We start from the raw sequence: 15,787 nt of genomic DNA, 5'->3' as shown, positions 1-15,787 counted from the left end.
ATATTATATTATGAATTTTAAACCGCTACTCCCTCTATTTCTGAATAAATATTGTTCGGGAAGCGTGTTTAAGACGGAGGGAGTAAATTGTAGCTCCAAATTCCGTAAAGACTACTCTAAATTTCTAATTAAAAATATGATTTTTTTCACATCAAAGTCAACAGTACAGTCGATGAGTGCGAACAAAAGCAACATTCCAATGTCCAATCCATTGAAGAATAGAAACAAAACCTGTAAAACCGACCACGACGAGAAACGGATCGGCTCGATTCCTCGCGGTCGCGGAGACGTGGACAGTGGACTCGCTGGACGGGGAAAAGCTAGAGGGCCCACCAGTCGGTAGGTGACCCTGCACCGCAGCGCCACCAGGCACCGCACCAACGACCTATTTGACGGGGCACCGTGCTGAACTCGCGGTCGCGGTCTCGCGCCGGCGCTCACCAGCCACCACCAGCGCCGCCTCCTAGTCCACGCCTCGCCCCCTCCCCAAACCCCACCGGCCACCGCGCACCACTCCACTCCACCCGGCGCCCGGCGCCCGGCGCCATGGCCTTCCCTTCCCCCATCTCCCTCTCCTCCTCCGGCTACCCCGCACCAATCCACCTCGGCCTCCAGCCCCTCCCCAGCGTCCCGCCGCTCCACCCCACGCTCCTCCCCTTCCCGCGCTCCCTGCCGCTCCACCTCCCCTCGCTCCGCCTCACCCGGCCCCGCCTCCCTCCCATCCCGCTCGCCTCCTCTGGCAGCGGCGGCATCGGCGGCGATGACGACCTAACACCCTCTGGCGGCGATGACGACTTACCACCCTCTGGCGGCGGCGGAGGAGGAGACGAGGGCGACGACGGCAGCGCACGCGGGGACGGCGACGACGCATCGGTCAACAGGAATGAGGCGCTGTTCGTGCTGGCGCAGCTGGGGCGGAAGCTCGAGAGCCTACCGGCCGACCTCGCCGCCGCCGTGGAGGGCGGCCGCGTGCCCGGCGAGATCGTGCGCCGGTTCGTGGACCTCGAGGCGTCGCCCGTGTTCAGGTGGCTGCTGCAGTTCGGCGGGTTCAAGGAGCGCCTCCTTGCCGACGACCTCTTCCTCACCAAGGTCGGCATAGAATGCGGCGTCGGCATCTTCACCAAGGTCCGCTGGAATTTCCTAGTTATTGTTTTTTTTGTTTCGGTTTATTGTTTCTTTTCTGTGGTTTGTGATTCAGATCATCAGATGTGGTTTGGTGGCCCGTTGTGTTTTGACTGACTGTTAGTGTCATGCCTTTTGTGGTCTGGGCTTAGATGCCAGAGGCCAATTTTCTGGCTCAGATTCGTTTTGGGACTCGGGGCTGGGATCCGACGGTGATGCGTGTCCAATTCCGGCATTGCTCTGTCTCCGTCGAAATGATGGGTGCTTGGGCGTAGTTACCTGATTGGCTGTGTTTGTTTTGGAGTTTAGACATGGGCTGGAATATATGCTCTGCAGCCAAATGTTTTTTTGTTCTTTCAATTAATGAGAATAATCTGATTGGAATCTTGATGCTTTTTTCCCATATAAAAACAAAAGCAAATGTCGGTTCATTACATAAATAGGGGAATAAAAGTAGCCTTTGTGCACCCTTAAGTATTCAGTTGCTCCAATCGATAAGGGATTTGACAGGAATATAGCATCGTTCACTCGTTTTAGTGTTATTTGTACCACTTGATAGTGCCAATATGCAGTAGTGGTCCACTGTTGGCTTTATATGTGGCTGTCCACTGTCAGAGACAAACCCTGTTGCAATTGGGTGGAAACCTTGGGGCACACAAATTTGTGGTAGATATATGATTGGAGAACATTCTTCAACTGTTCAAAGCAGAAAAAGTGCACGCAAATGCAATGCAGCTTGATGCTTGGGTTAACAGCATTGTTTTACTGCAAATAAAGCAGGTACACGTATATACAGCCACATATTTGATATATGACACTCGGGTATTGGCCTCTACGGCTCTACTACCAGCACTTGAATTTTTTTCCTTCCTCTTTCTTCTTCTGAATTTTTTTCCTTCCTCTTTCTTCTTCTTGAGTAGTGGGCATGGAGGGGAGGGAAACAGAATTTGAGTGTTCTTAAGGCCTCTAGCACCTGTTTTTTGCTCATACCTTCAGTTACAATCAATTTATATTGTAGTTACAGTCAAGTTATATTGGAGTTACTGTGATTTTGGTTTAATTTCTAATTGGATATGGTGTTACTAAAAATTCTGGTGTTGAGCTCCTGAAATACCTGAATTTTGCAAAACTCTGATTCAGGTTTTAAACACGTAAAAAACACCCAAATTATTAAAAGGTTGTATACATGTTCACAAATTCGGGTGCTAGGAGGCCAAAAAAATAACCAGGTCCTGAATGGGCTGTCCTCCTATAGACCTCAGTTACACAATGATGTAGAGAAGATTTGGTCAGGAAGTGAAACTGATTTGCGTGCAATACTGCAATGGCAGGGGTGGGTAAATAAAGCGAAAATAGGGGTAGAGTGGTGGTCATGGCAGGCACACCATTGCTGCCAACTACATTGTGTTTCTATTTGATGCCGATATGCTACATCTTTCTAGTCTTATTTTTTAGCAGTATGCCTGAATGCTTCTTTTGTACCCCACTTTGCTTGACCTGGTTTTAGTTAGATGATTTTGTGTTTTAGTTTTCAAGTTATGTATAACATTCTTGCAAATTTAACAGAACTCCTTTAATTTGCTAGACTGCTGCAGAGTATGAGAAAAGGAGGGAGAACTTTGTCAAAGAGCTTGACTTTGTGGTTGCAGATGTGGTATGCTTCTATAAGTCCTTTTTGCTTTTGCCATTATAATCTGCTAGGCACTTTCCTTAAAATACTGTTGTTGTGTCATAAATCTTCTTTCAGAACTAAGAATTTATCTTATTTTGAGTGTCTACTCTGCCGAAGGTGTTGGTGCTTTCATGTTTTGTGCAAGCATTTTTTGGATAATGGAGCGAAGCCCAACATATCACGATCATTGCTCTTTCCATCTCGACCCTCTGCGGTGAATCATGCTAAAACTGAATGAAATGACCATCTGTTATCTAATTTCAAATTTTAGTGACATATCAGTGTTACATGTTAATCCCCTTAGTTTGGGGGTTGTAAAATCAATTTTCACAAGATACTGTTCCCCTTGAAGTGTTCAGCATCAATATAAAGTTTAATGTCAAAATGCAGTCTATCCTATGGAACTTTACACTGCAAATGAACATATTTCGTTAAGGACTTAAGGTAGTAGGTTCAGCAAAGAACTTCTTCTTTAATACAAGATACACAGCTTTCCTGCGTGTTCGAGAAAAACAAAGATAACAAAGAATAATATAGTGATTGGAACAGAGGATCAACTGAATTGAGAATATTGGTTGCTTGTGATGTCAAGCACGCCGATTTGACCTCATGAACAGAAAAAAGTTGAAAATTTTTTAGAGCATTTTGCAAGATGGTGCAGCGAAATGCAGGCATTGGATAGGGACTGCCCAGCAGCGTCGACATGCATCACAGACTGTGTGCTGGCTGATGTGCATGGTCATTAGCAGAGGAAGGTGGAATATTTCAAGAATTATCATTAAAAACAAAGACTAGAAACAATTAAATTTAAGAAGTTTATAAACTCATTTGGCACTAAATATAGAAGCATAAGATGTTAACACCAAAGTGTTGTATTTCTTGGTGCGTTCACTGTGTGTGCTACAAGAATTATGCCAGAAAAGAATATCATTTGGAAGGTCTGAAATAGCAGTAATGATGACAGTTAATTGCCTTTGTTTTTCATACTGGCAATGAGAAATTCTACCACTATTTGGTTTATCTAGTTCAACTGTAAATATATTATCAAATTACAAATGAATCTCTAACTAGTTTATTTTTGTCTTGCCCAAACATTATTTCAAAGAACTTCCCAACTTCTGCCTTTTCAGTTGAAGATTAATCAGTGCAAGAATGTTTGTTATTGGCAATGCAATAAATGTTTCGACATTTCATCTCTGCTAATTCAAATATCTGTGTTGTTAACGATATTTCTTTCATTATTGATTGGTTTCTCCCTACAGAGCTTTTAATCTGTAGTTCCCAATACTTTCCAGATCATGGCAATAGTTGCAGATTTCATGCTTGTATGGCTTCCTGCTCCAACCGTATCTTTGCGGCCACCACTAGCGGTGAATTCTGGAGCCATTGCTAAATTCTTCTACAACTGCCCAGATAATGCCTTCCAGGTATCATGTTTTTGAGTTCTTCTCATTGAATTGGATCAAGATCCTTAGGTTTATCTCCTCCCCTTTTGTAGTGACAAATAATGTAGATTAAAATTTTGCTTTTCGTTTTCTTTTTGTTTAAACTTGAATGCAAACTTATCACATAGGCAACTTTCTGGTGTAGGTTGCTTTGGCTGGGACATCATACTCACTTTTGCAGAGAGTGGGAGCTATTGTGGTAAAGTTGAATTTTCTGTGCTTTGTTATGTTGCTCACAATCAATTTGACAATGAGTAGCTTTAATGGCCTTTTATCATGAACTAACAATTTGGCTTCTTTCAGAGGAATGGTGCAAAGCTTTTTGCAGTTGGAACTAGTGCCTCTCTGGTAAGTTTGTCATGATGCGGTTGTACTGTTTTTTATAAACACTAGCAGTCAACTTACTCTAAAATGGCATCAGTAGAGCCATTGTTTCCTTTCTGAACATTTTCGTGCTAACCAGGAAGTAATAGCAAAAAAGAAATGTTAAGCAAGGTAGTAATTTAGGAAATTCTTGAATCATTTTTATTTTTTTAATGTAAACATGTATGTTGGGGATGGCCATTGTTAACTGGAAAACCTTGAGCCCTGGAGTGTACATACCCATTTATCTATTTTTTCTTGGCATCTGTGGGGAAAAATGTTTTTTTAGTATAGGTGTATGCTTTGACCTCCAAGCGTCAAGTATCAGATATATTGATTAATTGTACAATAGATGACCAATATAAAAGAAATCATGCTACGTTTTGCTTCATATAAAAGAAATCATTGCCTAGTCAATGCCAGGCCAGGTTTTCAAGACCTTGCAAAAGCTTACAGTTTGTCCTCAATTTCAGATCGGCACTGGTGCGACCAATGCACTGATAAAAGCAAGGCAGGCTGTCAGTAAAGATTTTGCTGGTGAAGTTGAGAATATTCCAATTGTGGCAACAAGCGTTGCATATGGCGTGTACATGGCAGTTTCTAGTAACCTCAGGTAACAATCTTCATCTCAAATAGTTTCCCTGTTGATATGTAATTTGTGTCAATCTTCATCTCAAATAGTTTCCCTGTTGAGGAACTTCTCAGTGATATTTTATATTCAATTCCTCGGTTTAGAGTGACTGCCTCCATTCCAATTAGCACATTAGGAAGCTATAGATATATTATGCATTATGACTTTAGGAGTCTAGGACATGCATACGGGCATATTTGTGGGGTCAAAATGGTAGAATGTGGAATACTCATAAATGATAAGTGGGACCTACACAAAATAGTTCTGTTTTTTTGCTTGCCTCAAAGATGATCTTGTGCGATGTTGAATTTGAAGTACAGCAGGCGTATTTGTCCCACAGGGAAGTTTTTCATTTTTAGGATTATTGAAACTTTTTACATGCCCCAACATATATTGCGTGAAAGATTTCGTCAAGGACAGGAAATTTGCGTCGGGATATTACCCGAGATAATTTCTTTTTCATTGCTTCTGATGGAAAGGGCTAATGCAAATGTCTCGGTGCTCTTTATTCTTTGTTGGATATTTTGTTCATTCCTGATTTCTTATGTTAGATCATTGCAAGCTGTTGTACAATTATAATATGATATCTGATATTTGCATTTAAGTATTACTGCAAACGTTGTACACTTCTGGTTGTATGTGTATGAGTGAGTCCTTGTCGTTGCTTTGTTATTGTTGTGAAATATAAAAAATGATGATTGCGTATTGTCCATGGTGAAAAAAAAATTGCTTATTGTCAACTCCTTACAGGAGATGCCATGATAGTCATCCATAAACATATTGCTTGTTTGTTTGGTGCTTATCGTTTTGTTCTTGCACTTGTTTCAACAGGTACCAGATTTTGGCTGGAGTGATTGAACAGCGGATGCTCGAGCCACTGCTGCACCGCCACAAACTAGTATTGGGCGCAATGTGTTTTGCAGTTAGGACAGGGAACACATTTTTGGGTTCTCTACTGTGAGTAATCTTTACCCTCAGGAGGCTATCACTGCTGTCTCCGCTGATCAGTTCACTTACTGACTATACTTCTCTCTGCAGGTGGGTCGACTATGCCAGGTGGATAGGCATACAATAGGGTCAAGCATAGAGCCTTAGCAATATTGGTTCTTCATGACTTGCTGTTACCATGCTTCCTACAACTGGCACACTACTTGTCTGCCTCGCGGGAGATGCTTAGGACATGTTGGGGGTTTCGTTCTTTATACAAGGCCCAGGGGAAAACGTAATTTGTCGAATTATTCCTGCAAACAAGTGACTGGAATTTGTTTTGACGGTTTATATGTTGTATTGTGTTGGATTGGATTCACAGTTTTGAGTCGTTATTTGTTCAGGTTCCTGTGATTTGGATATTGTCTTGTTTGGTTCCAAAATTTTGTTTAATGTAGTGTGACTGACTGCACGACATGAACCCTGCCACTCCAGTCTCCTGTGTTGCTGACTTATGTTTCCATTTGTAAGCGTTAGGGCTGTTTTCTAAAGGAAAGGAGGCAACTACCGGGAGAAGGGTCTCCCATTAGCATTAACTATAGTTATGTTATTTTTTCTTGCAGTATAGTTACTTTTTCATGTAGGTTGTTGTGTTACTTTTTCTCACATTCTCGTATTACAGTTAACTCCTATAGGTTGCTATGTTACTTTAGTTACTTTCTTCTGTAGGTGGCTGTGTTACTTTTTTTGCAGAACTTTCTCATCATATCATATAGCTTTTGGGTTTCTAAAATCTTCATTTTGAAGCCGGTAAGCGACGTGCTGAAAATACGGTGGAGAGCTATACATTATATATGCTACAAATATTGGATCCATTGCCTGAAGGCAATTAGCAGGCCGGCGGGATTAATTTCATCCCACTTAAACGAACTGCTGCTATTGCCCCACGATTTTTGTGCGTCCACTGAAGGCCCTCCTACAGCAGCAGCCCAAGGTGGGTTTTTTTCATTTTTCTTTCTTTCCTCTTCCATCTTTTGTTTCACTTCTCCTTTATTATTTTTTAGTTTCCACTTTCTTCCCTTTTCTTTTATTTTCTTTGTTCCACTTCTTTATTTTATTTTTTCATTAATTTAACTTTGCTTTTTTCTTTTTCCCTTATTCTTTTGTCTTTTTCCTTGCTCATGTTTCACTTCTTTCTGATTCTCTCTCTATACATATTCTCTTAATTTTTTCTTTTCTTTTCTATTTCTATTTTTTCTAACCTCATATAGATATTCTTAAGTAACTTAATATTATCCATCTTTATTTATTATATAAATAAACTAATTTTTACATTAGGACTATTTGTCCGTGATCTTTGACGAGGCATAACATTCATTTTCCTTTATTTCTTCTTTTGGCTTCATTTCAATAATACTAAATTTTTATTTTTATTTTCTTGATTTTATCCTTTTTAACTAACTTGTTAACTATGTTATAGAATTTATGTAAGGTGTGGACGTATCGTGTAGAGTTCTTTTATAATTTTTTATATACTAACTTGTTTAACACGTGTATACATGCTCATAAGAATATTTTTTCGCGATGCAGATGTATTTGTTCTTCATGTACAATTATTGGTCTGTGGATGAAAGGATATAGATATCGAGTAGAGGGAGGTGAATAGTCGAAACTGAAAATTTACAACACTTAAAACATATTTATCAATAACTTTAGGAGTCTCCGGATATTTGTCCGGAGTCTTCGCAACTTTCGGATATTCCGAAGAAATATCCGGATACTCCGGAGATAAGTGTTGAAACCAAACTTGACCAATCAAACCTCAACCAAAAGTAAATCGAAGGAATTTTCAAGATTTGTAGATTTGTTTCTACCTATTTGCTTTCACTGCCTGTAGTCAAAATCTTCCAACAAGTAGATTCAGAGCAAACCCTAAAATTCTAGCAAAGAAACAAGAACTTCAACAAATCACAAAGTAAAAGCACTAATACGCAATGATTTGTTTTCCCCAAGTTCAGCTCCGCATAGGGAACTTACGTCTCCTTGAGGCACCCAAGAAGAACACTTACTTCTTGAGCTATGAAGCCTCCCCTTAGCATCCCCAAGGTTTCTAAGGTCACCTACTAGAATGTGGAGGTTGTACAAACTTTCCGGAGCACACCACAAGCTTGGGTGCTCGACGGGCAATGCCCAGCCGGCTAGGAGCTTGAAGCTCCAAGAGTAACAAATACGAAATCCACCGGCTTGACGAAGAACGAGATGCTCAAGAGATGAGAAATCAGCTCACTAGCACTCTCACTTGCTCTCCCCTCAATTTCTCCTCAATCCCCAACCCCTAGAAATAGCCGTTGTCGATACATACGGACAGGGGTGCCTCCTGCTAGGGTGTCCAGCCCGAAGGTTGCGAGGGTATTCGTAGCCTCACCCTATGCCTTTGGGTGACGGGACGTATGGCCCGGGCCTGACAGCTGGGATCACGGTCACCGGACCTTACTCCGTGCTCTAACAGATCCGGCGTCTCCATGTGCCTACAAGGACAAGGTGCTCAGGAACGGCCACCGCAGGCCCGAACCACCGCGTGGTGGTCCGGTGCCGCCACGTGGGGAAGCCGGACCCCAGGGGGCCTGTGCCCCTAGGCCGGTCTCAGGATCCGGACCTCCCTTCCCTCCGGGGAGGAGGTCTGGAACCGCCACGTGCCCCTGAGGAAGCGGCTGCTAAGCCAGCTCTGCCATGTGTTCCGGTGGCAGCCAGCCTTCTGCCGGACGCCAGCCCAACTACCGCATTAAATGCGGGTAGGTGGGGTGCACGTGCTCGGGTCAGGGCGTGGGCTGTCCACTGACACGTCGGGCAGGTATGCTGACATCATGGTAAGCCCGCCAGTTACCGAGGCGGCGCGTCGCATCATCACACCGCGTACGAAGGCGGGCGGTGTGTAGTCACATCACAGCGCCGCGCGCGTGAGCAAAAGGTAAATATGATCTGTTGCAGGAGGGCTGCGACGTGCGTTGCTACAGTGTGCGCGGAAGCTACAACACGGCAGGTCAACATAGCCCCTTCGCCTTTTATCGAAAATTGACCCAACAGTGACAGCACGACTTCCACTGTGCATGTCACTGACAGCAGGCACTGTGCCGGTGAGACGGCACATGACCATACCCTAGAAGAAGATATGCACATCAACTTCCCGATCGAGGACTACAGGGAGGAGCCAAAGAGGAAGATTTCCGAATCTGTGGCATTAAAGGCTCCGATGAGTACATTATTTAATATGTTGCCGGGTCCATCTGTCAGGACTCCGCACGGTGTACGCGCTCCCCTTAAGCCTATAAAAGGGAGAGCGCACACGATAGAACATAAGATTCAGAGACTCTCAAGCTCGCAAGCTCTCGGAAGCTTTAAGTTCTCACAAGCAATACAACACACAGTGGACGTAGGGTTTTACGCTCCAGCGGCCTAAACCACTGTAAACCCTTATGTGCTTTCCGTGTATATTCACCTCTTGATCTAGTGTTCCTTGACTTCCCCCAAACTCATCCTAGACTAGGATTAGGCGGGTGCATTCCGCCATCCGGCTGGAGATTTCCTCCGACAGCCGTTGATTGGTTAAATTCCGGAGACTCCAAAGAATTCTTCGAAGACTCCGGACACCACCTCCGAAGACTCCGGAGATGTGCGGAGACTCCGCACATGTTCGGACTCCGGACACTCCGCAGAAACCTCATGTCCGGAGACTTCGGAAAAATCTCCAGAAACTCCGGACTTTTCTGGAGGAACACTCTAAACAAAATATCCCATGTGTTGTGTGAGTGCAAAGATGTCTCTCATAAGTTTGTTAGATTATCTTGAGTACCTTTTTCTACGTAAAGCGAGTATATTTCATATCTCTCTTGACAGTACTGTATTCCTATACTCAAATTCAAAAAGTAAAGTAATTAAAAGTCCATGGACCTTCGCTTTGCAAATTTTATTCCTTTTTGGTGATCATATCCTTTTCAATTGTTCATATATCACCTATAGTTCCTGCTCACATTCTTACAAGTAGCATTAGTTCTACAAGCGTACGTCATTAATACACCAAAACCTACTAAGCGAGTCTAGATGTTCTTTCAGTGGGTCACTAATTTGTTCGCAATGCCAAATTTGTATATATTTTTTGGTATATATTCTTCGTAAAATTTCTTATTGCTTAGCATATTTTCTTTTCAGATGCAGATTTATTTGTTCGTGACCAAACATGATGAGTCATAATATTATTTTCTTTATATCTTTATTTCTCATTTTTCTCTTCCTTTCGGTAATGCTGACTTTTTTATTTTTTTCTTATTTTTATTTTTTCTTTCATATTTTGTTTAACTAACTTGTTAACGCTGAATATATTTAAGGTGTGGAGCGTGGACGTTTCATGTAGAGTCTTTTTATAATTTGTTTTCTTTATATATTAACTTATTTAACACGTGTATATATGATTATAAGAATATTTTTTGATGTAGATACATTTGTTCTTCAAGTTTGCGTATAACTAATTTGTTCGTAATGCTAAATTATTTGTTCGCTTTATAGATTAAATTGTTTGGCGATGTTGATTCATTTGTTCGTTATATTTATTTTCCATTATTTATCATATATAATCAAATGTTCGCACTGTTTAATATTTTTGTTCATTGTAGATTATTATTTGTTCGTGATGTTTATTTTTTTCTAATAATAATTATTTGCTCGTCTTGTTAAAATAATTGTTGGTGTTACTTAAAATTCATTATCTAATATTAGAAAATATTTTTAAAATATATCATGCAAAACATAGACAAGCGTCTTCTTGTTTTGAAGATCTTATCATAAGAAAGATAATGGTGCAATCAAAATTTAATTTGGATGCTTGATTTAATAGTTATAATTTTTTTAGTTTTACATTTCAATGCATGACATCAGCATTTTATCTACATTTTCATGCATGCATGCTCAGATTCTCTTTCCTTTTAGCTGGCAACTTACACGCGGAAACATATTCTATTTCCTTTTAGCTGGCAACTTGCACGTGGAAATAGTCAGTAGGAAAATTAACTCGTGGAAATAAATGCAAACAGGCCTAAGATATGGCCCAACACGCCATCTGCACCCGGAGAAAATTAATTACACGCGCTTCAGGTGATGGTTCCGCCAACCATCTGCCTAACTGCATCATAAAATAATAGGCGCGTGGTTGGTTGCCTACAATGTTGGACTGACCGTAGTGGGTTGGACCCTAGCAAGAAGCTGTAGACGGGAAAGCAAGGGTTGTATATGTAACCAGCCCAGCATCAAGCGTTACGCGAACGGCCCAGCAAGCCCAAAATCGGCATGTAACACAACTGCCAAGTACGCGCCCTGGCCGCACACGACACAAAATGTCCATTGCATCTTGCGACGCAAGCCATCTGCAACTAAACCCAGATCGTTACACGGTTCAAGCGCGCACGCCCATCGCCAAATCATCTCGTACACGGCCGTCCCGCCGGGGCGACCCAGATCGCGAGCCGCACCGGTAGCAAGAGACGGCGGGACGGGAGGACGAGGGAGGACGGAGGAGAGGCCCGAGCTCTGACTCCAGAGAAATCGATATGATGTCGTTGCGCGGGTTCGGGTTCACGAAGACTGTGCTCACCACGGCAGTGGGGGCGTTCGCCGGGTGGAAGTACAGGGACAAGTACGAGGAGATGGTCGGCGCGGTGAAGCCGAGCTCGATCGTGGTGCGGCTGTCGCGGCTCTGGGATGGCGTCGGCCTCCCCTCCTCCTCCGGCGGTGGCGGCGGCGGCGGCGCCGAGGACCGGCGGCTGAGGCAGCTGGAGGAGAAGGTTCGGGAGACGGAGCAGCTCGCGGCGGAGTCGCACGGGGACCAGCAGAAGCTGCTTGCCATCATCGAGGACATCCAGAGGCGCCTCGACGGCCCGGCCAACAACGGCTACCAGCACGAGTTCCCCCGCTGCCGCCACCGCCGCCGCAGCCGCCGCCGCGGCGGCCTTGAAATTAATCTAATCTGCTGCCGATGACTTCGTTTAATGCGTATTTTGATGTACTACTCCTGTATTGATTACTGCTCCTGGTTTTCGACCGTGCATTGTTGTGACCGTTGGGTGCATCACGAGAAGCATGCATGGCGTATTGGCGTCCGTGTGGTGAGCGAGCACGAGTTGCTTCTCGCGTCAGCTGCAACGTCTGTGGTGACTCCGTGACCGGGAATCTCTGTTTCCACCGTGCAGCGTCTCGTTCTGACCCGGGTGCACGTGCGTCTCGTGTCCACCTCATAATTTGGTCGGTATGATAGTGGTCGTCTCTCGGGTTCTTTAATTTGTCTCTCGTCCTGTCTACGGTTTAGAGGTTAAGTTTACTTTTGTGCACACGTGGAGGGTCGGGCAGAAAGTATAGGTTATTGATTTCTGTATATCTTCTCGAAACTTTATCAGATGCTTTTTATGTGAATCGTTGGTGGCTTCGTTCTATCTTTGGATTAGTTTTTTATAGGCTGTCTTTGGATAGTTGGAGCTATGGTTAGCTAGAATAGCTGGTGAAGATAAATAGTTGAATATAGTCCAAAATATAATTATGTTTAGGTTTTTTCTAAATTAAAAACCTTGACTATTACTAGCAAAATATTATAAAGATTGATAATATAAACATAATATTAGTTGATTCAACATGAAAGTAATTATCATAATATATAATATTATTTATTTAAAATTAATAATCAATTAATTTTAGAGATATTGCTGTTGAAAGATGAAAATGTTTGGTTTTGAACAATTCTAAGCGCAGCTATATTTTGAGACGGAGAAAGTATTGATTAGCTACCTACTGGTCCACATTTTGTGAAAATATATTTTAAGTTGTAGCAAGTCGATCTCGAGCATGTTTTTCATAAAGCAAACTAGCAAGTGCTCTGTTTATCCATATTAAAGAAATGTAGCCGGATAGGTTCCGTTTGGATCACCTAAGACTAAATTTTAGTCGACTAAACATTAGTCCATATCTGTTGGGATCTATGGACTAAATTTTAGATGGAACATATATAGAAATGTAGGAATATTCTTTTACCCTTAGATTTGTTGTTGTGCCTGCATATGTATAGTGAGGGGGAGTTTGATCTTTTCACAGTTCGCAGATTGGTTTAGTCCAAATTAGATGGACTTTGAAAACTAATGGACTAAATTTTAGTTAGGGTGAAACTAAACTTTAATCTATATTTTAGTTCATCTGTTTAGATCATCTAATAAACTAAATTTTTAAATTTTTAAAATTTAGTTCATGGATTCAAAGGATCCAGTTTGCAATACCAAACCAAAGTTAGACAAATTGACTAATTTATATGGCTCGGTGTTTGTAGCTATGGTACGTGCCCCACACTTTTTGTGGCACGTGATGTGACCTACGCATTATATAGATGTAAGTTTTCTAACTAATTCCTGCTAAAGTTAGTAATAGCAATAATGCCATTTAGATCAGTTAAATACACTGCTCTCGGTGAAAAGAAAAGAAGCACCCTGAGTAACTAGTATGGTACATTCTGTTTAGCATAGTTTATTTTGACTTTAGCTTCACTTATTTCATTCAAATCAAGATACTATACCGTGAAGTCATTTTAGGGCAGCCCCAGCGATTTGTTTTTTCCAAGGTGCTAGGATGAGAGAAAATGAGTCTAAGGAGGTGCAAGTGGAGCATAGAGGTGCAATGCTGAACTCTTAGCTCTGGATGCCCAACTTAGCTACCGGTACTCTGATTAAAAAATTATTCTTTCGCACAATCTTCCAGGCAGCTGCAATAGCATGCACCAGGTGCGCACCTCTGCTAGAAAAAATTAAAGAGTGGTGGGTGTTAGTCGATCGAAACCCACCGGCGAGTAACGACAGGCAACACGAGGAGCCGGGAGGCTCCCGGGACGGCTGGTGGGCCCCGGTCCCTCGGTCAACGGCCCAGCGATCTGGGGCACACCCTGGCTTGGAGTCGCTAGGCGTGCCACCTGATCCTGCACCCGATCAGGAAGGTGTGATTCGTAAGATTCCTGTAAGCGCAGACACTTGTAAAGGTTAGTCCGAGCCGTGATCGGCTCATCGCTCCTCCCCGGTATCGGCTATGAAGAGCCGATTGCATCAATACCGGATCGGATCTTTGTGACAGGTAATATACATATATAATAATGAAGTAAAGCTTGCTTCATAGATATCAATCCAATCCAATCTACAACAACTAAGCCCTCACTACACGATCGGAACATCCTACACGTGATTGAGCCTAACGAATACGCAGAAGCACTAGAATAATCAACCTAAATAAAGATCCTAAAAACAGCTGAAGAGCCGATTCCTAGAAAAACCTCTACTCAGGCTACGATCCGATACTAACATACTGCCGGAACTTTCAACTCGTTTGCAAAGCCTAATCATGCACATATCGAGCTAAATCTCTAATAGATAGAAACCAGCCATAACAGATTGGATCTATTAATACAAACAAAGCAAGACGCAATCATCGCATTCATGATTGAACATGATGGTTGCGGGGCGCGCAAGAACAACGAACAGAGCATGATCATGATATAAAGAAAATAACATTACTCTATGCGCGCTATGATAACTAATGCTACTCGCCATCTACAAGGCTTCAGAACGAGCAACATATGAAACGAACAAACAAGGTCAATGCGCCCCCGATTACGTAGAGCGTGATCGGGGCCGCATGGCACTTACCCGATGAAAACCCTGTAACAGGGGAGGCGATGCGCCGTGAGTTGTTGATGAATGATTCTCTACTTCTTGTTTATTCGTGGTACATATTTATAGTCCGTAGACTTGTTCTCTTTTAACTAACCCTAACCAAACATGACACGAATGCTAACTAGCTATATCTGAGTTTACACGGCCTTATTGGCCCCAAACACCCGTACAGGGTCCGATCCGCAAGCTTACCGTAACCATCTCCTAGGCCCTTCTTGCTCCACGGCCCACTTTTGGCCCGTCTAGAATATGGCGATAACACATGCCCCCCTGGTTTCGGCGATGGTAATTCCGAAATCATTTATTTTAAAATCACCTCGACCCTTCGGCTTCCGATCCGTATATGCCTTTTCGACTTCCAACCAATATGACTGCTCTGTACCAATTTCCTCGGGAACCGTCACGGTGCTAATTCACTTCACCCCTTGATTTACCTTTATAAACTTACCCTCGGCAACTTCCCCAAACATCTTTCTCTCACAGCCATTATCAACTACACTCCTCCTCTTCTTTCGCCATGGCTTCTTCTTCCTCTGCTTCCTCCATTATTTCTTATGAATCCGAATCCTCCCGAGAACCAACTCCAGAATATGACCCAATCGCCGCTTACGAAGTCCGTGCCCCCCTGCATTGGGATGCAGAGGAGTGGGACTTCCGTTACCAGTCAGAGGATGATGAGCCCCTGACTGATGGTGAAGATCTCGCGTTCTTCCTCGGGGCCGAGCTGGAGGAAGATGAAGATGACGCATCTTGGGGAGAAGACCTCTCTTCCTCAGAAGAAAGAGCCGATTCCTTCTCCTCCGAGGAAGACCCGATGGCAGGTACCTTCCTTTTTGGCAGGTCATCGGACGAAACTTCCGACGGCACCGAAGGAGCCGAAGAC

General features: G+C 43.0%; 1 protein-coding gene across 1 annotated transcript; it reads left to right on the top strand.

The window, feature by feature from the left end:
• The first annotated feature begins 413 nt into the window (after window positions 1–413).
• Window positions 414–6,649, top strand: LOC112886786 (protein RETICULATA-RELATED 4, chloroplastic-like). Its single transcript, XM_025952775.1, has 8 exons — window positions 414–1,125; window positions 2,708–2,776; window positions 4,090–4,221; window positions 4,385–4,438; window positions 4,543–4,587; window positions 5,076–5,215; window positions 6,065–6,190; window positions 6,272–6,649. The coding sequence occupies exons 1-8, from the start codon at window positions 547–549 to the stop codon at window positions 6,306–6,308; spliced, it is 1,182 nt and encodes a 393-aa protein (XP_025808560.1). The 5' UTR covers window positions 414–546; the 3' UTR covers window positions 6,309–6,649.
• Window positions 6,650–15,787: the final 9,138 nt, after the last annotated feature.

This window comes from Panicum hallii, chromosome 3 (genome assembly GCF_002211085.1).
Source record: "Panicum hallii strain FIL2 chromosome 3, PHallii_v3.1, whole genome shotgun sequence".
Classification (NCBI taxonomy): Eukaryota; Viridiplantae; Streptophyta; class Magnoliopsida; order Poales; family Poaceae; genus Panicum; species Panicum hallii.
The sequence above is the reverse complement of the archived record's forward strand: the minus strand, read 5'-3'. Positions and strand labels throughout refer to the sequence as shown.

Excerpts from the sequence above, each read along its gene's own strand:
- LOC112886786 (XM_025952775.1), top strand. The coding sequence starts at position 547 with ATGGCCTTCCCTTCCCCCATCTCCCTCTCCTCCTCCGGCTACCCCGCA. Across the intron at positions 4,439-4,542 it reads AGAGAGTGGGAGCTATTGTG|AGGAATGGTGCAAAGCTTTT; the intron begins GTAAAGTTGAAT and ends GGCTTCTTTCAG. Across the intron at positions 5,216-6,064 it reads GCAGTTTCTAGTAACCTCAG|GTACCAGATTTTGGCTGGAG; the intron begins GTAACAATCTTC and ends TTGTTTCAACAG.